The following is a 24,104-nucleotide window of genomic DNA, read 5'->3' on the forward strand; positions in this document are numbered from 1 at the left end:
GCATATAAAGGCGAGTATAAAGCAAGCAGCATTCGAAGCCCTTGGGGAAAAAGAACATATAACAAATAAACAGCAAGCACTATTATGAAATAAATGAACCAACAAAAAGAATAATTCAAGAAAAAAAGCAACTATACAGAAAATGGCTGACTACAAACAACGATGAAGTTTATAAAGAATATAGAGAAAAAGATAGAGAAGTGAAAAAACAAATAACACAGCAAAAGAATGAAGAATGGGAAAGAATCTGCTTAAATATTGAAACATATATAGGAGGTACAAGAACTTAGGAGTCATGGAAAGTACTGAGAGGATTGAAACAAAACTCAAAAGAAAAAATTAAATTGGGAAATATACAGGACAAAGAATGGAAGGACTACTACAAGGAACTATTAACAGAACAAAGACCACAATTCATTGGAAAAGAAAACAGGCGAAGACGAAGCAGATTCCCACAACAAGAAATAGAAATAACAGATAGGGAAATGAGAACGGCCATAAAAGCAATCAAAAATAAGAAAGCACCGGGACCTGGAGGCATCTCACCTGAGCTTATAAAATACGGATCAAAAAAATTACACCGGATGATACAATGGATATTTCAGAAAGCCATAAATGGAGAACAGCTCCCAAAGGAATGGACGGCGGCATATATGACATATATATTTAAGAAAGGAGATAGAAAACGATGCGAAAACTACAGAGGAATAAGCGTAATATCATCAATAGGAAGATTATATGGGAAGATACTGCGAGAAAAGATAGAGCAAGCGATAAAAGGCAAAATCGGAGAGGATCAGGCAGGCTTCACGGCAGGAAGATCATGCATAGACCACATATACACACTGGAACAACTGTTGGAAAAGAAAAAAGCAAAAAATAGAGATATACACTTGGCATTTGTGGACCTGAGAAAGGCGTATGACTCTGTACCAAGGTCAGAACTATGGGAGGCAATGTACAAATTAGAAATACAGACGGAACTCATAGAAGCTACAAAAGCTCTGTATAAAGAAAATAAAGTGTCCATTAAAATGGGAACAAGAATCATAGGAGACTTCACCACAACAAAAGGGCTCCTGCAGGGTTGTTCCATATCTCCAACTCTATTCAAAATATACTTAGAGAAAGCCTTGACTACATGGAAAAGAAAATGCGAAGGCATGGGAGTACCGGTACGGAACGAATACCTATATACATTAAGTTTTGCAGACGATCAAGTAGTGATTGCACGAGACCAAGACGACCTCAGCTACATGATGAAGAAACTACAAGAAGAATATACCAAGGCTGGCCTAGATATTAACCTCGCGAAAACAGAGTACCTATCTACAAGTGAAGAAGACATAGAAGATCTACAGATTGATGACAACGTAACAATCAAAGGAAAGGATAAATTCAAATACCTGGGGTTTATAATCACGAAAAAGGCAACAACAGAGGAAGAAATTACACAAAGATTAGGACAAACAAGAACAGCAATCCGACAACTTAACTCAGTATGGTGGGATAGACACCTAAATATGAAGACAAAAACGCAGATTTATAAAACATTAGTGCGAAGTATTATGACATATGGGGCTGAAAATTGGATCATAAACAAGAAAACCAGCAGTAAGATAGTAGCAACAGAGATGGAATGCCTGCGAAGATGCTGCAGAGTAACAAGAATGGATAGGAGAAGTAATGACGAAATAAAGCAAAGAACATCAATAGAAACAGACATACTAACATATATAGAACAAAAAAGACTAAAGTGGTATGGACATGTAAGAAGAACTAGCGACAGCAGATGGATAAAGAGAATAACCGAATGGAGCCCCATAGGAAGGAGGAAAAGAGGACGACCCCGAAAATCCTGGAGGAACGAAGTAGACGACGCCATGAGTAAGAGAGGACTAAACGATGGAGAATGAAACAACAGAGAGAGATGGAAACGGTTGAGCGAGGGAAGGCAGTGGATACTGTAGAATCCCTAAATATATATATTTTAATTTACCAAACGCTGCCTAGGCTAATCCTATGCGACGTGAGAGCTCACATCTCTGGTTATCTCTGCCCAACCGAATTTCATAACCTAAGTACTTGTAGTCTGCACAATATCCCTTCCATCAACAGCAATATTTTGATTTAGCACCAGATTAGTCATTATTTGCGTCTTGTTCATATTAATCTTTAGTCCGACTCCACGGAAGCGTGATATAATTTTTTAAACATTATTATTGCATCATCCATACGATCGGCAACAAGAACCATGTCATCTGCAAATCTCAAATGACTGAGCTTCTCTCCATTTATGTTGATAACATGCTCGTTCAGATGTGCATTCTTACAAGTATGTTCTAAAAGCGTCATGAATAGCTTTGGAGAGACAGACACCCTCTCACCTTGCCGTACTACTCGCTGTATACAGAGTTTATTTGTTTCCTGTTCAGATAGCCTTATGCTAGCTGTGGAATTTTGGTAAATATATTTGAATATGTTAGTGTCTTCTTCTTCTTAGCCGTCTCCCTACGGAGGTTAGCAATCATAACGGCTATTTTATTTTTGAACTTGCTGCTCTAAAAAAATCAATCGATCTGCATTGATACCAATCACGTAGATTCTTCAACCATGAGTTCTGCCTTCGGCCAATAGATCTTCTTCCTTGAATCTTTCCCTGTATTATGAGTCTCAAAATTTCATATTTTGGTCCCCTCATCACGTGGCCTAGGTATTCCAGTTTTCTGGTTTGTATAGTGGTGATTAGTTTTGTTTCTTTACCAACCCTCTCCAGTACTTCTTTATTTGTAATTCTATCAGTCCATGATATTTTTAATACTCTGCGATATAACCAGAGTTCGAAAGCCTCGATTCTTTTTAAATTGCATTTTTTTAATGTCCAAGTCTCAGCTCCATATAACAATATTGAAAATATATAACAGTGAATGGTACGTAGTATGATCATTGGTTTCATTGATCAAAATTCCCAAGTACTGATATTTTTCTACTTGTTCTATCACGTTACCATTGATTGTCAATAGGTGATGTATATTTTGTGGTCTTTTTGTAATTAGCATGTATTTCGTTTTTTAGCGTTTATAGTAATTCCCATCTCAGCACTATTCATACTTAGGCTTTCGATAAGATGTTGTAGATCTTCTATACTCGTTGCTATGATCACAGTGTCGTCTGCATATCGTAAGTTGTTAATTATTTTCCGTTAATGGTAACTCCGTTAACAGAGTCTTTTAGTTAATGTAGCGATGATGTATGTTAGTGTAGCGATGGTCTATTCGGCATTCTGTCAATGCTTTTAATATTTTCTGATGGTTTATGGTATCTAATGCTTTCTCGTAGTCGACAAATATCAGTGCCAATGGTTTGTTGTATTCTGCAGACTTCTCTATCAGGTTCTTTATCACTAGTAAGTGGTCGGTAGTGCTGTATCCCGATCTAAATCCAGCTTGTTCTCTAGGCTGATAGAAGTCTAATTTTGATAATTTTTGTGAAAAGTTTATATATGTGTGAAAGCAAACTGATGGGAAGGTAGTTTTTTAAATCTGTTATGTTTCCTTGCTTGTGTAATAAAATATTGACTGCATTGAGAAGGAGTTTTTCCTTGGTAGATGCATTCGGTGAAAAGCGTGGTCAAAGCCAGGATAATTTTATTTGAACCTAGTTTGATAGATTCGATAACTACTCCGTCATCGCCAGGGGATTTGTTATTTTTCATTGCTAAAAGTGCAGTTTTGATTTCGTATGGAAATATTTCTGGCAATAATTCTGATCCCTGGTTTGTGATTTTGGGCAGGGGCTAATCTTGTGTTTCGTCGGTGCTCTCATACATTTCGCGATAAAAGGATTCGACAACCTCAAGGATTTTGGTTCTATCAGTAGTAAGGTTTCTCTCTTTGTTTTTTATTTTGCACATATTTTTATTGCCTATGTTGTTCGTATTTCGTCTCAAAACTTTTAAACTTTTGTTTCTATTAGAATAGTGTCTATACCTAACGACGCAAAAACAGTCGAAGTAGATGTCACCAAACGTTTGTATCGCCAATAATATGATACTTATTCCAACGACTATTTTTTAATTTGTCAATTAAATATATAATTATTTCAGCATCAAAAATATGAAGGGGATTCTCGTCCCATTAAAAATAAATCAAAGTCTGCTTTCTGCAGAAATTATATAATAAGAAATATCTTGCGGTTACAATTAATATAAAAATTTCCAAATGATTTATAATTATACCGTAAATCCGCAAATTAACGAAATTACAATTTACAATGTACACGAATAAGTTTAAAATCCTCTGTCAACGAGAAACTAAAAAATAGGGACGAAATATAAACAACAGGGAAAAGGGCGGCGATAATTTGGAATACATTAATTTTTTTGAGAACAGGTGAATTTTAATACAAATCCCAAAAAAGGTTTAATTTTATTTAATAATAATTTATTCTAATAAATTTACAATTTTCTCCATCACAAAATCGTGACGAAATATTAAGACATAAAACAAATAGAGTTTTATTTCCTACAGACCGATTGACGATACTATAAATCAATATATATATATATATATATATATATATATATATATATATATATATATATATATATATATATATATATATATAAATATCACATTTATATTGACTTGTCTATGGATGTTTGGTTTTTCATATTGTGGTTTTTAGATGAACTGATGATGGTTTCTGATTAGATAGCGAAACGCGAAACGTCTTCAATAAATAGATCAAGTAGCCAACTTCTTTGTCTTTTTTCTCCAACTTTTGACCGAAAAACCCACCACTTTTCGAATGATCCTTATTTATATTGGATTAACGGTCGTACTCCTTTTTTCTATATATATAGATATATATATATATATATATATATATATATATATATATATATATATATATATATATATATATATATATATATATATATATATATATATATATATATATATATATATATATATATATATATATATATATAGAGCTAAGATTAATATTATTATAAAAATTAATATTAAACTCACCAGTCTTCCGGGTTGAACCGCGTCGATATCCATTTTGCCGAGCTTTCGACATCCTCTCTGATGTCTTCTTCAGGGCTTCCGAGGTCTCAGTCTCCCGAGCCCCCAGACACTACTACACTCACTAGTAACTTCTAGTTCACTCACTAGTTCACTACTACGACTGGGACCAGGGGACGGTTCATTTATACCCTCGATGGTGACGTGGCCTAGGTGGGGGTTAGGGTGGGGATTGGCGCGAGAGTTGGCGCGAACATTTCCGACAGTGGGATTTTGATTCGAAGATGGAGGGGGCGATATTTTGTTTATGAGAGGTCTCCATGTGGAAGGTAGCCGTATGGCGTCATCTCTTTTATTAAGGCAATTTGGTCTTTTTTCTATTTCTATGGCTTCTCGGATGATTCTTGGTTTATAAAAGCGGATGGGGGCTATGGTTCTGGAGTTTTCGAAATCAATTTTGTGACCTGTATGAAGATGGTGTTGCCCGAGAGCTGAAATTGAATCGGAATTGCGAACAGAAATGGAATGTTCATAAATCCTATTTTGAATTCTACGATTTGTTTGGCCTATATAGGATCGGGGACAGTCTGCACAAGGAATTTCATAAACTCCGTGCTGTTCATTTGGAATATTGTCTTTGATTGATCGGACAAGAACTTTCATCTCTTGTCCGATCAATCAAAGACAATATTCCAAATGAACAGCACGGAGTTTATGAAATTCCTTGTGCAGACTGTCCCCGATCCTATATAGGCCAAACAAATCGTAGAATTCAAAATAGGATTTATGAACATTCCATTTCTGTTCGCAATTCCGATTCAATTTCAGCTCTCGGGCAACACCATCTTCATACAGGTCACAAAATTGATTTCGAAAACTCCAGAACCATAGCCCCCATCCGCTTTTATAAACCAAGAATCATCCGAGAAGCCATAGAAATAGAAAAAAGACCAAATTGCCTTAATAAAAGAGATGACGCCATACGGCTACCTTCCACATGGAGACCTCTCATAAACAAAATATCGCCCCCTCCATCTTCGAATCAAAATCCCACTGTCGGAAATGTTCGCGCCAACTCTCGCGCCAATCCCCACCCTAACCCCCACCTAGGCCACGTCACCATCGAGGGTATAAATGAACCGTCCCCTGGTCCCAGTCGTAGTAGTGAACTAGTGAGTGAACTAGAAGTTACTAGTGAGTGTAGTAGTGTCTGGGGGCTCGGGAGACTGAGACCTCGGAAGCCCTGAAGAAGACATCAGAGAGGATGTCGAAAGCTCGGCAAAATGGATATCGACGCGGTTCAACCCGGAAGACTGGTGAGTTTAATATTAATTTTTATAATAATATTAATCTTAGCTCTAAGTTTAATTGTACTAACCGCGGAAATCTTTCCGAACATATATATATATATATATATATATATATATATATATATATATATATATATATATATATATATATATATATATTATAGTTTTGAAATGTGTCAGGATGTGTTAGGTCTTGTCTCCGACGTGTATGTTAATATAGGTCTAATTACTGCTTTATGGATTCTTGTTTTTGTGTCGTGTCTTAGGTGTTTGTTCTTCCAGTTTGTGTTATTAAGACCCCCCGTCGCTTTACTTGCTTTTAAGCTTTGTTGTACTTCTTCTTTAACATCTCCATAACTTGTTATATCTATTCCCAGATATCTAAACCGTGCTTCCTGTTTTATTAAGCTTTATTAAGAATCAGAAGAGGATAAGAAGTTTAAATGGAGATAATAGAAATGGGTTATTACTTGGAGAATCTGATTATACAGTGAACTCATTTTTAAGGACTACACTAAACAATCCTATGAGACCAATATCGAACTAAAAACTCACCCTGTATATATAAAATTTTGTGTTGATCCAGGGAGTCGTCAAGAGGGAACTGGGAATACCTGAGATACAGAAACGCGGAAGCATCTAGATAATTATATTTAGCAGTTGATGATAACATTATCGGGAATTTACAATTTAAGAAAAATTTACTATTCATGATGATTACGATATTATAGTGATTTGTTATTTCTTATTGCAGTAATTTTACAGACGTGATATATAATTAAAATTACTTTACTCAGTAGTTAATTTAAATAATGATTATCTATTTAATATGACTTCTAATAATATAGTTGTTAAATATTGTTAAAAAGGATTAAATCGACATGCCGTCAGGATCATAATAATTGTAATAACACATTAATATGGTAAGAATGGTCTATATTAGCATGCATGATATGTATGTTATCACAAATACATTTTTTTATCAGTAGTGAAGCTAAATGTATTCAATAAACTTTAAATTCGAACCTATTTTCAAGGGTTCAGTAAAGGGAATCCAGATCACAGTTAAATTTTCAAGTTGGGAGAAGACAAAAGAAAAGTACAGAGTTTTTAGAGATGCAATTCTACGAAAATTTTTGGTATTTTTTTATCTCTATGTGTCTAGCAGCTGCTTCGTTCATTTTCCGTGGTGGACTTTATCAAAAGCCTTCTTCAAATCAACAAAACATATATAAATATATTTTCTGTGATCGTGGCATTTCACCAACAGTATTTGTAATGTAAAATGAGCTTTTCTCCTGCTGTATCCACTCCTGAAACCGAAGTGAACTGCATTTAAATTTGTTCAAACTTCTGAAATATCCGGTTATGAATTATTTTTAAATGTAGATTGAGAACGTAACTCATTAAAAATTTTTTATGTATTGGAATGAACATCGATTCCAGCCCTTCTTGTGGGACTTTCCCGTTTCATAAATTAAATTGTAATACAGCTGATAATAGATTTAAATTGTGACTTTCAATTAATTTCAGTATGTTTGGATATATCTCATCATGATCTGGGCTTTTATTTGTTTTAAGTCCTTTGATTGCATATTCTACTTAACTCTGTAGGATTTTGGGACCGTTTTTACAGGATTTTGTTGACACTTTTGACTGCTCTGTGAAATCTTTTGTGGAAGAAAATATAATCAATCTTGTCCAGACAGTTACTAAAGACTGTTAAGGTACTATTGGCGTCTAGAATGTCAAAAAATGACACATTTTCAACAATTTTTATTTAAATCTTTTCTATTATATATGGCAATCAACTTTTTTTTGTTATTATTCAACTTTTGAAGAATACAAAAAAATTTTTGGTTTTTTCCATTGTTCCTGTATTTTAAAGACGGGGCCAAAAATTTTTCGTCCAAAAATTACTGCCTAATGGCAGACAGTTAATCTATGGAACGGCAAATCTAAAACATAAAATTCGAGAAGTGTTTTAAAAAAAAAGTGCCCTTGTGTGATAGTTGACCAGAAATATTGAATTAAAATGGCGAAAATTAAAAAAAAATGTTCAAAAATTGTTGTAAACCATAAAACAAACTAGGTAGAATTTAGGGAATTCTTAATGCACAAATCAATCTACAAATTCCATTAAAAATGCCATAAGAAATAAAAGATGCAACAAAAGAATTCACAATAGCTATACAGAAAGCCGCGTGAGCAGTAACCCAGACTATTGACTACACTAAACCCATAAAAAATCTTGACCCTACAGTTAAACAAAAAATACTAGAGAAAAGGCAGCTACGAAAAAAATGGCAGATATCGAGAGGCGTAAGCGATAAAACAAAATTAAACAGAGCTACCAAAGATCTAACAAAGTTTCTAAATAATATCAAAAACAAAGGTATCGACGATTAATAGAGAACCTAAGTTCTCTTGCAGCCTTTGAAGATACACACTCACATTGGAAGCTAACAAAAAGCTAAAACAACCACAACGGGGTAAATTGGCCAGAGATAACAAAGAAAAAGCTGCAAGCTTTGCTGAACATCTAGTAAAAGTTTTTGAATCAAACGAACCAGATCGCAACGACAATTATAGCGAGATTCATAACTTCTTAGCAGCCTCGCTTCAACTGGACTTACCGATTAAAAACTTCATGCTTACCGAAATGAGAAATACAATTATGAAAAATATAAAACCAAAAAAAGCCCCAGGGTTTGATCTGATAACAGGAAAATTATTGCAAGAATCTACAATAAAAGGGTACAAATATCTGCAGCGCATTTTCAGCGCCATCATCAGAACAGGCTGCTTTCCGAGACCATGGAAAATTTCACTGATTATCCTGATACCAAAATCTAGAAAAAAACCAGAAGACCTAAAATCCTATAGACCTATAGGTTTTCTACCGGTTCTGTCAAAGGTACTCGAAAAGCTTCTATTGTTAATATTGGTTCCAATTTTAGAAAAAACTAAACTTATCCCGGACCACCAATTCGACTTCAAGTTAAAGCATGGGATAATCGAACAGATCCATAGAATAGTAAAAAAATCTCCTGCGTGCTGGAAAGTAAATCCTAAGTTTCAACAGCCTTTCTAGACGTCAGTCAAACCTTCGATAAGGCTTGGCAAGAAAGACTACTTTATAAGATAAAGAAACAATTGCCATATCCTTTCTTTCCACTACTAAAATCCTAACTATCAGATAGACACTTCCTAGTAAAGCAGCACGATGAATACACTCAGCTCCAACCAAAGCAGGTGTTTCACGAGGAAGCGTACTAGGACCTATTTTATTCCTAATGTTCACTGCAGATCTCCCATCCAGCAGTAACATAGAAGTTGCTACTTTTGCAGACGACACCACAATACTGGCCATGGACTCCAGTCCCACAAAAACATCAGAAAATTTACAAAAAAAACTTAAAATAAAATAGAAACTTGGCTAAAAAATGGCGAATTAGAGTAAATGAGACCAAGTCAACACAATGAATCGAAGTGAATGCCCTCCAGTTACACTCAATGGCAAGGAATTAAGTAAGGCAAACGACACAAAATACTTAGGTATCCATCTTGACAAACGACTAACCTAGCAGAAGCACATCTTTACCAAAAGAAAACAACTGGGTATTAAATTTAGACATGTACTGGTTGATTGGTCGAAACTCTAAATTAACATTAGATAACAAACTGCTTATATATGAGGCGATCCTTAAGCCCATATAGACATATGGTATTCAGCTATGGGAAAATGTTAAGGTCTATAGTAAATGCTGCATGGTATGTTACATCCTCCTCTAAATTAAATTCTAAATTAAATTCTCTATATACTTTTTAATTAAACTATTCTACTGGAAGAGGCTCCTACACGCTATGTAAACAAACAAGTTACTTATTATTATTTACTTTTGGATAGATTGTACTTTTAATTGGAGTTAATAAAAAAAATTGTCGTAAACTACTATAGTTTACCGATTTATTGTCAGAGGTCGCTATTTGCGTCCATACGCAGCCATGTTAGAGTTGCTTTCCAAGACAGGAAAGATTTATTTTCACGTTCAGAGCGTCTGTGAATAGCCGTTCTGAAGATCCCTTTTAGGGTGAAATACGTATAAGCGGATATACAGACGCATTATACGTGAAATCAAATCTTAACTGTCTTTTTCCTTTTAAAAGTATCTTATTTGGGACATACATTAATACAAGATGTATTTGAAATACTCCAGCCAATTCTCAAAAAAAAAATAGAAGTTGAAGAGATGTGAGTAGAAAGCAAGTTTCTTTGCTGAGAAACATTTGAGATTGGACTGGAATAAATACGAATCGAAGGACGACTTTTCTGATATGGCACAAAAACCAGAAGGCCTACGTAAATTGTGTAAATACCTTAAAACTATTACGTAAAACTATATTAATTCATATTAATACATTGAGGGATTTCTCGTATTGTCTGTTGTAATCGGGAAGTTTAAATGTGGTTTATATCAATTTTCCCCGTGAAATAAAAATTAGAATTATTCCTGTGGTCTAACGATATCGTATAGTTAATTTTCATATGAGGTGTGTACCAGACCATCTAATTTAAATACAATTTAAAGAAAATGGTCGTTAATTAAGAAAAGATTATCATTCGTCAAAACAAAAATCTTGTAGAAGTTAAACGCTCTTAAAATTAGAAACGATCAACAATAAAAATATAATTAAATATTACAAAATCAGTCTTAAAACAAACAAAAAATAAAAGACTACTAATTGCTTTTGGAGTACTACAACCTTATAGAACCGATAACAAAACCTCGGTTACAACACAAAGAATACCTAATTAAGATTATTCTGGAACATTTATCATAAATAAAAAAAGAACAATAAAAGCGAATCCCAAAAATATGTGCACTAAAATTGAGAAAAAAGAAAGCGAACAAAATACCAAAATTTTCTTATTATATATAGCGGAAAAGATAAAGATAAATTATGCCAGTTTAGGACCTTTCCTTTTTCTTTTTCTTGTTCTTTTACAGCGCATTGACGCGTTTTTAGTTATAGTCCAGCAGACGAAGCTTAAAATAGGACAAAACCTCGCAATTTTTTCGTTAAAGACCGATTTTTATAAAAATTTGGGATTAAGTTCAACTTACCTTCTACTTCAAAATTTATATTGTGCCGATGGGCGCTTTTAGCATTTTTTTAGAAAAGGGCATTTTTACCTAACTACAAAAATTCGTTATTCGCTTTTAACTCCATTTTTTTTTAAACTAATCATTCTAAGTCGGTCATACTTCTAGAATGTATTAATAATACATAAATAAAGAAGACCAACGACTAACTTTAATTAGGGTGGTAATTAGGGGGTTGTTTCGGCTCACTTTCTCGCTGAAGAAAATAGGGACCGACTTTCTTTTTATCATAAGTCACACAATTTTTGTGTTAGAGACTTTTTTTAAAGATTCTTCTTTTTAAATACTTTAAGAAATCAGTTTCTATAAGTTATCCTCGAAAAGTGCACAGTTTTCCGTTCAATTCACTTTTTTTTTGTTTAAATGGCATAGGCAAGTGCCATACAGCCAGTCACAACATGAAAATATTCTACCCAGAAAGAAGATTGTGTAGTACAATATAAAAAGATAATATAAATTTCAAACTTAAGTAGCATTACAAATTTTAAGCATTAAAATTATAATTAAGGATAGGATAGAGATAAAACATGGACACTCATTTCTCGTCTAGGGACCCATCAAGACATTGCTTTTAAGACAAACTAGATTGGGTCACGGATAAAAGGTAATAACAAATGGGGTAAAACAGAGGTTAGGTTACAGTTAAATATTAAGCTTACTTTTGCAAATAAATTCCATCAAACATTCATTTACAACTCTTATATTTAGAGATAGCAGATAGCACATATTGTACGGAGGAAAAATTTTGATGTTGACTAAATTATTTATTAGAATTTCAGTTTGTTTTGTGTATTTTTTACATTCGAAGAAAATGTGATCTAGATCACCTTCTTTTTGGCAGTCTGGACATAAATTTGAATTTACGATTTTTAGTTTGGACAGATGACTAGGATAGCAGGCGTGTCCAAATTTTATTCTAATTATGGATGTTATATACCTTCGTGAAACAGAATAATTTTTAAACCAATAATCACTTGGGATTAAAGGCTGTATAGAAGCATATTGCGAGGAAGACTGCGTACTATATATATGCCAAGATTGTTATTGATATTATTTTTAATTATTGTTAATGCGTCTTGTCTACAGATTTGGTGACCAGCTTGCGTTCCGTTATCAATGGCCTTTTTAGCTAATAGGTCAACATGTTCGTTGTATTTGAGACCTATATGTGCTTTAACCCACAAAAAATGAACAACTCTTCGGTTTTTATAAATGTCATAAACAAGTTTGTTAATTTGAAAGACATATATATTTGAGTTATTACTAGGAAAATTTAAAGTTTCAATGGCTAACATAACAGACAATGAGTCAGATACTATTGTAACAGATGTATTCTGAGTGTTTTCAAAGTATCTTAATGCTTCATATATTGCTACAGCTTCAGCACTAAAGATTGAAAAACTAGGATTTAGTCGACAAAGTTTTTCTGTATTAGTTGATGGAATGTAGAAAGCACACCCAGTACCAACAATATACTTTGAGGCATCCGTATAAATAACTAAAGAGTCTGACAGACTAGATAAACAGGACCTCAAAATATTCGAGCTAACAGAAGAATTTACATGGTAATTTAAATTTAATTCTAAAAGCCTCACAAAGTGGAGGTGAGTTCTATCGATTAGTTAAATCTTCTTCGTTCAGTTTTCTTATATTTGAGTAGAGAGTAGTGTTACGATTTTGTATATTAATAACAAACTTTTGACTGAGGTATTCTCTTCTATAGCCCAAGGGATTTTCTAGAGCTTCCACATGTAGAGCATTAATAGGCGTCGATTTAATGGCACCCAAACAAATACGCAATGCTGCGTTTTGAAACACATCTATTGTTTTCAGAATATGTTTACTTGCTGAACCATATAATATGCATCCATAATCGATAATTGATCTAATATAAGATCGGAAGAAAAGCAAAGAAGTTTCCACATCTGCACCTCACCATGTTTTTTTAATTGATTTGAGGAAATTTAGACCCTTCTTACATATATCCAACATAAACTCAACGTGAAGTTTCCAAGTTAACTTGCGATCGAGAATCATTCCCAAATATTTAATTGAAGAACTGAAATTAAAATCATACCCATTCAATTTTATCTGATTTAGTTTTGGGATATTGCGTCGAGTGAAAATACTAATACTTGATTTACTTGATGCAATTTCAAACCCATTTTGTTTGAACCAATTTTTGGATCTATCATGTATTTTTTCTAAAGTTTGAATGATTTTTTTCATTTGACTTTGAAACTTCAAAATGTAGCATTCTACGAATACCTAACCTATAATAAAGTATAGCTCGGTTAATATTAGTCTTAAAAAAAAACTATTTTGTTTATTTTTCCAAAAGGTGCATTTTTGGTGGTGCATAAATTTATTTATTTAATAAAGAAATAAAGGCTTTAGAAAATTTATGAAATAATATGTATTGCCTTTAAATGATTTAGAACGTGTATCACTCTTACATAGTTCATAACGACATTGCTTCGTTGTGCCTTTTTTGTACAGGTATCAAATTGATTTGAAAATTTAGGCAAATTTTTTATTTATTTCGTATTTCTTTTTTTTTTTTCAATAACTAGTTTTCTTTGGTATTTTTTATGCCAATTATCTGTTCACATTATGCCCTTTATTGTTATTTATATTACTAACCTAACCTAACATGTTTGTTTACAAACAACTGTACGAAAAGAATGACCGACACTATTTTGTGATAAAAAGTCGTACTGATGATTAAAATATTTTTTTTTCGTGTTTTGTGGTGGGTGTAAAAATTGTTCGTCGGATCGTGAAGTATGATACAGTATTGGAAAGAAGAGCGGGTAGCAAATATGTTAAGACAGAAAAAACAGACACAGCGGCATTGTCAAAAGTGCATTATATCATATCTCCGTTTTTATTGGTCCGATTGGAGCGTGTGATATGTTAAATGAAAGGGGAGGAAATAACTAATATACTAAGATAGAAAAGCCAAACAAAGTGACTACTAAAATGTCACTACACAGTATCATCGTTAGTAATGAACGTATAGCGATATACGAGATATCGTAGGACACTATGGATGAAAATAGATTTTCTACAAGACAAATTTTGATTGATTCACTTAAAGAAAGCCAGTGACTGAGTATAAAATAAACAACTGAACAAATCCTAACATGCGATATAGCAAATGAAAAGGATATAACGAATATATTAAGATAGAAAAAACAAACAAGGCGACTAACAAAAGGACATTACATAGCATCTTCTTAATAATGAACGTATAGCGATATACGAGATATCACATGACACTGGATGATAATAGACACACTATAAAGCAAATTCACTTTATTGACCTGAAGAAGGCCTCTGACGGAGTGCAAAAAATAGCCGAATTCTAGCATATGATACATCAAATCAAATGACGTGAATTTATAGTAGATCTAATGTATATGGCGTGCCATCAGAAACTATTTATATATACAGGATATTGCAAAAAAATGATCAGAAGAGTCAGAAGAGTACCAGATCATACTTTATATTTACATTTTCATGTAGGGAAGGCTGGCCTAAAACGGCATACTATTTTTTGAAAGTTTTTAAAGAAAAAGTAGAGACTGCGTTGGATGTAATATTTATTTGGTGTTCACCCTGTAGGTTACAATAGAACGAAATCAATCATACCAAAGCAAGTGCATAGCAACCGATTTTTTTTTTTTCGATTATTTGCTTTTTAAAGATGGGGCTACATTTCATAAAAATAGGAGAGTGAATCGGCAAAATTTTCATTACTATTATGCATCAAGAAATACTTTATGAACAGGCATAGTCAAACTAGGTGGTCTATAAACGTTTGAAGTGGTATTGTTGAGGACTATATTATTGACCCACTCTGGATTTTTTTTCCACCTAATATTCGACAAAGAATGTGTTTTTTACATGACGGTGCTCTAGTTTATCATACTGTTCATGTTCACAAACATCTAAACAATAATTTTTCTGCGATAGGCAGAGGGGGACCAACTGTTTGGCCACCGCGATCACCGGAATTGTCAAAAATTGGTTTTGGACGCCTGAATTGATTTTTTTATGTAAGGCTGTATAAAAAACCTTGTGTACCAGAATCCCCCAACCACGCTAGATGATATGAAATAGAATAAGAGAAACTTTTAATAACATTGACTTACAAATGTTAGAAATGTGGCACGGTCATTTGAATATCGATTACAAACTTGCATAGACGTTGGAGGTGGACATTTTGACCATTTACCTTAGACTTACTTCCTTAATATCACATTAATTATTACATTCATTGCATATTGTTATGGTTTATATTTTGTATTAGTTATTTATTGAATAACAATTTTGTTACATTTTTATACCAGACTTGCTTCTACTTACAAAAATTGAAGATATTCCCAAATTTGAAGAAAACTAAAAATATCTCGGAAAGCAATGAGTTTAATAAGGTATAGAGAATGTTTTATAAAAATGAAGGAGTATTATAAATTAAATATTGTGAAAAAATAAAATATAGGATTGAACGTTTAAAAAATCTGAGAAAATCGTATTTTTTTGTAGTTCACCCTGTATACGAATATTCGTCAATGATTTCTGTTAAGCTTAATTTAAAAACTAGAACATATTGTTTACCTTATTATGTAAAATTCAATCTCAGTGAGCAATAAAATTAAGCTCTGTTTTTATTATTTGGTCAGCTACTACAATCACAAGGGTCAATCCCTTTTTGCATTCATAAAACATTACTAGACCCATATTATCAATAAAAACGAGAAAATATATTTTAGTTTGCACATTTTACGAATTAAAAATAAATAAACATTGGATTACTAATTAATATCGAAAAAAAACAACCATAAAATTTAATTTCAATATAAACATTGAAAAATTACGGTTTGATGTGTAAATTACTTGGATAAAAGAAAATAGTTGTGTATATGGGTCAAAAAATAAACGAAACACTTACCAAAAGTCAACTTTTCAGTAGTTTCCCCGGCGAAATCCTGGTCCGACATTTGCATCACTGAAAAATCACTCACTTTTAGCCACAATCTGTTTTAGCAGAAAAAAATTCAGGTCGAAATTTCATCACAAGTGGAAAACTGAAGATAAAAAAAATGGATCAATTGGGTATGTTCGCACTGTTGATGCACCGAAGGTTTTGAGGATCAACTGTTAGCAATGGGGAACTTTGATAGTGCGGCGTTTTGTTCAACCGACACAGGACCGCATCGGCAATTAAAAATCGGAATTTCCAGTCGCGACGCTGTAGATTAGTTTGGGAGCTGGTAGTATTTTACTCGTATAATTTATAATAAATTTGGTGGCTGCGATTAAGGTCTTTGTACGACAGCGTGGGATACCAGGCGGAGCGAAAACGCGTGGAACTTTTTTGACGACCGTAAATACTGCAGGGACAGGTTTCGGTGTTTTTTTCTCGAAATTTCGGTAAATTTATGAGGAAATTTTTAGTCGGGAGATAAACTGCTGGAGGATAAGATTGTTGCGTTATCAGTGTATTAAAATTACATAAATCGTTAATGGAAAAAAACTAAATAATACTGAATGTTTCCCTGACGTGTAAAAAACGCATAGGAGAAGTCTTCTCTTGAATCCCTAAAATATATAAAATTGTTGACAGTTTTTTTTTAAATAATTTTACTTATTTTCTTGCTTGTAGAATTTAGAGAACATTGCTCTGAAGAACTTTGCTCTTAAGTTAGTTGCCAAAAATCTGTTGACGATATATGATGAAGCGACTGATATGTACTCTTCAGATTTAAAAATTCTATACATTATCTTAATTTTGCTCCCTCTAGCGCTGGATTCATTTTACAAAAATTATTTTTTCAGTACAGTATGAATCTTCATGAACAGTGTATTGAATTCATGAAAATCTTTTTTATTGGAGCAGATTTCAATGCAAGGAACGCACACACTGGAGCTTTAGGATAACTACTACCAATAACTATTAAAGACCAAAGGTGTGAAAACTATCAACTGGTAGATTAACTTATAAAAAACAGTTCCCTGACCTTATTAAGAATCTCTATCTACCGTTTCCTCATAACTGAGTGTCCTCATAACCTAGGAAATCACTATGTGATTTCCTACCATACGAGCCGGGAGTGTAAAGCTGTCTCGTCTCCTCGTGGTGCACCCTGAGTAAACTTAATGAACAGCAATATCGATTCACCAGATGCTCTTTCATTATGATCTCATTGCAAACACATTGCAAACAACCATGCAACAAACAAAAAACGGCTCTTCTCAGAATCATCTGACAATGGGACCTACAATGCGAGTTCTTCTTCTTCTTCATGTGCCGAGCTCGATTATTGAGCGGTGGCTATCAAATTGGCTATAGTAATTTTGTTGATGGCAGCTCGGAAAAGAGATGCAGAGGATCTGTTAAACCAATCTCTCAGGTTTCTAAGCCATGACGTTCTTCTTCGACCTGGCCCTCTTCTTCCGTCTACCTTGCCTTGTATTATTAAATGGAGTATATTATATCTCTCTGGGTGGCGCATAACATGGCCAAAATATTCAAGTTTGCGATTTTTAACTATTTTGACGACTTCCGTAACTTTTCCCATCCGATGCAAAACAACTTCGTTACGAACTCTATCCACCCAACTTATTCGTAGGATTCTCCGATACACCCAGATTTCAAAGGTTTCCAGTTTTTTGAGAAGTGTATCCATCAAAGTCCAACCTTCGACACCATACAAAAGAGTAGAGAACACATAACATCTCACTAATCTAATTTTCAGACTAAAAGTAATATTGTTTCCACATAACAGTTTCTTCATCTTAAAGATTGCAGCTCTGGCCTTCTCTATCCATATTCTAATTTCTTTGCTCATGTCCCAGTTCTCATTTAGATTACAACCAAGGTAAGTGATACTGTTAGTTCTCTCCAGTTGTTCACAATAAGCTGTTACCACTTCCGGTTGTATTGGTGTTTTACTGACGACCATCACCTTTGTCTTTGCGGTGTTTAGCTTAAGGCCATATTCATCACACGTTGTGGTAATCCTATTAATTAGTTGTTGAAGTTCTTCGTAATTGCTTGCAATTAACACTGTGTCATCCGCATGTCTCAAATTATTAATATTGTCGCCATTCATTTTTATACCACATTGAACATTATCCACTGCTTTATTGAAAACGAACTCAGAATAGATGTTAAATAGTAGCGGGGACAAAATGCAGCCCTGCCTTACTCCTCTTCGTATTTAAAGCTCTTCAGAAGTGTCCCGGTCAATCCTGATGTTTGCACGTTGATGCCAGTAAAGATTTTTAATAATGCGTAGGTCTTTATCATAAATACTTACCTGCTGAAGAATGGCTAATATTTCAGTATGTGTTACTCGATCAAAGGCCTTCTCAAAGTCAATAAAACCCATATAAAGTGGATGTCCGACATCTCTGCATCTCTGTACCATAACCTGAATACTAAATAGTGCTTCTCTTGTTCCAAGGTTATTGCGGAATTATTGCGGAAATAATCCGAGTATGCCAAATAAACATTGAAGGCATTAGCCGAAGCAAGAGCGAATATATAAGCAAGCTTCTTGCAGAAACCAACATTAATATAACCATAGTTTAGAAAACACACACTGTTGACGATTTCCAACTGAACAACCGAGGTTAAATTCATTACAGGATATAGATTAGTATCCTTACTTAATCACCTACAATATGTGATTACTATCTACTGTAGAACAGACATAAAAAATGTTAGCACCTTACACTCTTACTCATCTTAAGAACTCTTCATACTGGCAACCGTAATAGAACAAATCACAATAGGTAATATATACAAACCACCAAACAGAATATGGCCATGAGAGGTGCTTTTTTCATTCAAGCATCTATCAATATACACAGAAAATTTCAATAGTCACTGTCTAGGGCTATAGCCAATGCAACTTCCTAGGTGAACAAGTAATTGAATGGGCAAAATTCAAGCAACTTAGAATTTTACACGACGCAAAACAGAAGCTTACCTTTTTTCTGCTACATGGCAAAAATGCTACAATCCAAATCTAACATTTATACCCACCAAAGCCGATTGCAATAGTTATGCCAGCAGAGAAGTTCTTGATAATTTCCCAAAATCGCAGCATAGGCCAGTAAAAACAAATATTGGTATTACTATTCCCATTACAAACTCAGTTCCTTTGTCTAGATGGAACTTTCATAAGGCAAACTGGGATAAGTATCAAGCTCAATTGTTCAACTGTATCGACCTTAAGTTAGAAAACTACAACATATTTATTTAATTTATAATCAGCTGTGCTAAAAAACACAGTCTACGTGGTCTAACCAAATCCTACATTTCATGCTGGAATAAAGAATGTAAAGACCTGCATAATCAATACGAGTAAACCAGAGATGTAGGTAAACAACTTTTTGAGTATTTGAATTCTGTAAGAACAATTCAGGTGGAGGGAAACTCTCAAAAATCTTAATTTTACGCATAGCAGTTGCACTTCCTGGAATCTACTCTACTTCCTGGAATGTTTCCTAGAATCTATCAATTCTTGTTACTCTGCAGCATCTTCGCAGGCATTCCATCTCTGTTGCTACTATCTTACTGCTGTTTTTCTTGTTTATAATATTGTAATATAATATAATAATACTTTGCACTAATGTTTTATAAATCTGTGTTTTTGTCTTCATATTTAGGTGTCTATCCCACCATACTGAGTTAAGTTGTCGGGTTGCTGTTCTTGTTTGTCCTAATCTTTGCTTAATTTTTTCCTCTATTGTTGCCTTTTTCGTGATTATAAACCAAGTATTTGAATTTATCCTTTCCTTTGATTGTTACGTTGTTGTTAATCTGTAATTCTTCTATGTCTTCTTCACTTGTAGATAGGTACCCTGATTTAGCCAGGTTAATATCTAGGCCAGCCTTGGTATATTCTTCTTGTAGTTTCTTCATCATGTAACTTCTTGGTATTGTGCAATCACTACTTGATCGTTTGCAAAGCTTAACGTATATAGGTATTCGTTTCGTACCGGTACTCCCATGCCTTCGCATTTTCTTTTCCATGTAGTCAAGATTTTCTCTAAGTATATTTGAATAGGGTTGGAGATATGGAACAAACCTGCAGGAGCTCTGTTGTTGTGGTGAAGTCTCCTATGATTCTTGTTCCCATTTCAATGGACACTTTATTTCATTTATACAGAGCTTTTGTCGCTTCTATGAGTTCCGTCTGTATTTCTAATTTGTACATTGCCTCCCCTAGTTCTGACCTTGGTACAGAGTCATACGCCTTTCTCAGGTCCACAACTGCCAAATGTATTTCTCTATTTTTTGCTTTTTTCTTTTCCAACAGTTGTTCCAGTGTGTATATGTAGTCTATGCATGATCTTCCTGCCGTAAAGCCTGCCTGATCCTCCCCGATTTTGCCTTTTATGGCTTACTCTATCTTTTCTCGCAGTATCTTCCCATATAATATTCCTCTTGATGATATTACGCTTATTCCTCTGTAGCTTTCGCATCGTTTTGTTGTTGTTGTTTGTTTGGGTTTATATGACTGCGGACACTAAATCTATTCGATATCCTTTCTTAAATATAGGTGTCATATATGCCTCCGTCCATTCCTTTGAGAGATGTTCTCCATTTATGGCCTTCTGAAATATCCATTTTATCATCCGGTGTAATTTTTTTGAGCCGTACTTTATAAGCTCAGGTGAGATGACTCCAGGTCCCGGTGCTTTCTTATTTTTAATTGCTTTTATGGCCGTTCTCATTTCCCTATCTGTTATTTCTATTTCTTGTTGTGAGCATCTGCTTCGTCTTCGCCTGTTTTCTTTTCCAATGAATTGTGGTCTGTTATGTTAACAGTTCCTTGTAATAGTCCTTCCATTCTTTGTTCTGTATATTTCCCAATTTAATTTTTTCTTTTGAGTTTTGTTTCAATCCTTTCAGTACTTTCCATGACTCCGAAGTTTTTGTACCTCCTATGTATGTTTCAATAATTAATCAGGTTCTTTCCCATTCTTTATTCTTTTGTTGTGTTATTTGTTTTTTCACTTCTCTGTCTTTTCCTCTATATTCTTTATAAACTTCATCGTTAAATTAAAAATAAAGAATGTTCAAAATTAAAATAAAGAATACAACAAACGGGTGTATAACTTTTTTATTTTAATCTGAATTTTTACAAAAGCTTCTGAAAACGATTTCCGGAGTATAAGGTATTTATTTTGTACGAATTCTTATGAATAAAACTATTTTGATTATGCTTTTCTGGTCTATTCTACAGAAAAATTTACGCCACTCATTGAACTCTATTGATTTGTTATTCGTATATTTTAATTTTTAAATTACAATTATAACCTAATTGAAATATTGACCTACATAGTTGGAATTAAGGTATACTCTAATCGTAATTCTTGATGTATTTTATAATCACTGTTAGTAGCAATGCTGAAGCGTGAATGCATATTGTGGACAAAATATTTAAAAATCTGTACGCAACCTCTATAACACTCTATTTTATCACCCAGTTAACGTATTCAGTGGATTTTCCTAATGTTAATAGATACACATTAGTCTGTGGTTTAAGATGACCTTTTAATCTATAAAGAACTAGTTCAACATTTTTAATAGTGTCTTGGATGTTACTAATAAAGCTAATTGTGTTTCTGTTATAGTTAAAGTATTAATCGTTGTCTTTGTCTTTATATTTATGCAAAGGGGTGGGTTTCCTTAATTACATTTGTCCATATATAGAGTAACCTCGACACATAATTGTAATCTGTTCAAAATACCCAACAATCAAATCAAGTTGTCTTATAATAGACCAGGGCGGATCTGTGAAAAAACGACTAAATTTGAATGTGAGAGGTGGCATTCGGATTTTTACAGAATTTATTTATTTTATTTATCGTATGGCATACAATAAGAACACGTAATTAAAAATCAATATGAAACGGTACATGAAGTATTACAAACGAACATCTAATTTTTTATTAATTTAATGTAAAACATTTTCGGTCGCATTCAGGAACTGTTCGAAAACTCCAGGGAATCGCCTTCGGGGGCATTCTTCAACAATGTGACGGACAGTCTGTCGTTGCGCACCACAGTCACACTCAGAAGTATTATAAGGGCTTTTCCCCATCTACATAAGCTGTCAGCACATTTACAGCTGCTTGTGAAAAAGCAAGGACAAAGTTCGCGGAGATAGAGAATGATCCCAGTCACACATTGCGAGAGATCATGAGGTACGACGCTTTCCATAGGTAGAAGCAGAAAAGACCAAAACAACAAATAGTAGAATAAAATCAAAATACTAGAGAGAAAAATGAACAATCACACCAGAGAGAAAACATTTCAAAAAACAACAACTCACAATGAAGATAGTTCGTAGCTCATAACACTCGTGGGCAATCGCTAAATATAACGTGGGCCCAGTTGCCTTAAGAGGACAAACTCTATATCGTTATATTGTCATATATCATATTTGTCATATGTCATATTTGTATATACTTTCAATGTTGTAATATAGATATTGTACTAATTATGACTTTTTATTTCAGGGCTACCTACAAAAAAAATCAAAAAACACACAAAAAACGGCCTTGGCCACCAAAAAATTAAAAAATACTAACAAAAACCGGCGCAAGCCAACAAAAAAAAAAACTAACAAAAAACCCCAAAAATCCGGGCACGTAGGGCCCAACCCCGTGAGCACCAATTTTAGTTCGCGTATAAGCCACAATAAGATAACAGGATTATCAACAAGAGCATTTGGCTGATAGTTGTGCCCCTATCGAGCATCAGAGTGCTATAAGGGGGAAAGGGATGGTCTGGAGCATTGGCTGGGTTTAATTAAATTGCTTGCTTGCTTGCCGCTGCTTGTTCTTATTCTGTTTAGCGTTGTCCATGTATTGCAGGTAAGTTAAAAGCCTGGCGGTTTCTGACCGATACAGGCCATTTGGTGTGCTTCCTATGGTGAGTCGCTTTCCCATTGTCTTCTGCAAACGTTGGTGAGGTTGAAATGTTCGTGATGTAAGGAGTTGGCTCTTAACAATGAAGAATATCTGGAGCGCAGTCATGTTTATTTCGATATCTAGCTTATCATGGTGGATATTCTCTGAGAAGAGAATGACTTCTTCGCAGTTTCGGCGGTGGAATGTGATTCAGAATGAGAATCCAATAGTTCGGTGTGGGTCTAATTGTACCTGAGATCATTCGCACTGTCTGGTTTAATTGGGTGTTAATAATCTTCGTGTGTTTGCTATTGAACCATACCGGGGAAGCATATTCAGCAACCGAGTATACAAGTCCGAGGGCGGATGATCTGAGTACGGAGGCTGAGGACCCCCATGTGGTGCCACATAGTTTTTGAATTCTATTATTTCGCATTTTCAGTTTTGCAGCCGTTCTTTGTAGGTATTCTTTTAAACTTAATGTTCTGTCCAGAATCACTTCAAGATATTTTGGTGTTGAGTTATAAGTAAGCAGTCTCTTTTCAAAGTGAACGGAGAGATTTTTGTTAGCTTGGGCATTATTCATATGGGAACAGCACACTTCGGTTTTAGTTGTATTGGGCCGTAGCCTCCATTTGCGAAAGTATTCTCCC

At 34.1% G+C, this 24,104-nt stretch overlaps 1 protein-coding gene across 2 annotated transcripts in view; it reads right to left on the reverse strand.

The window, feature by feature from the left end:
- cact (NF-kappa-B inhibitor cactus) overlaps nucleotides 1-16,684 on the reverse strand; it is an 83,249-nt gene extending 66,565 nt beyond the window's left edge. For both annotated transcript variants that reach the window (XR_011950123.1, XM_072523997.1), the window contains exon 1: nucleotides 16,469-16,684. Coding sequence is in view for 1 of the 2 variants with exons in the window: in XM_072523997.1 (XP_072380098.1) it covers nucleotides 16,469-16,523 (55 nt within the window). In the remaining variant the exon portion in view is untranslated. The remainder of the gene's footprint in view (nucleotides 1-16,468) is intronic.
- Nucleotides 16,685-24,104: the final 7,420 nt, after the last annotated feature.

This window comes from Diabrotica undecimpunctata, chromosome 2 (genome assembly GCF_040954645.1).
Source record: "Diabrotica undecimpunctata isolate CICGRU chromosome 2, icDiaUnde3, whole genome shotgun sequence".
Taxonomy (NCBI): Eukaryota; Metazoa; Arthropoda; class Insecta; order Coleoptera; family Chrysomelidae; genus Diabrotica; species Diabrotica undecimpunctata.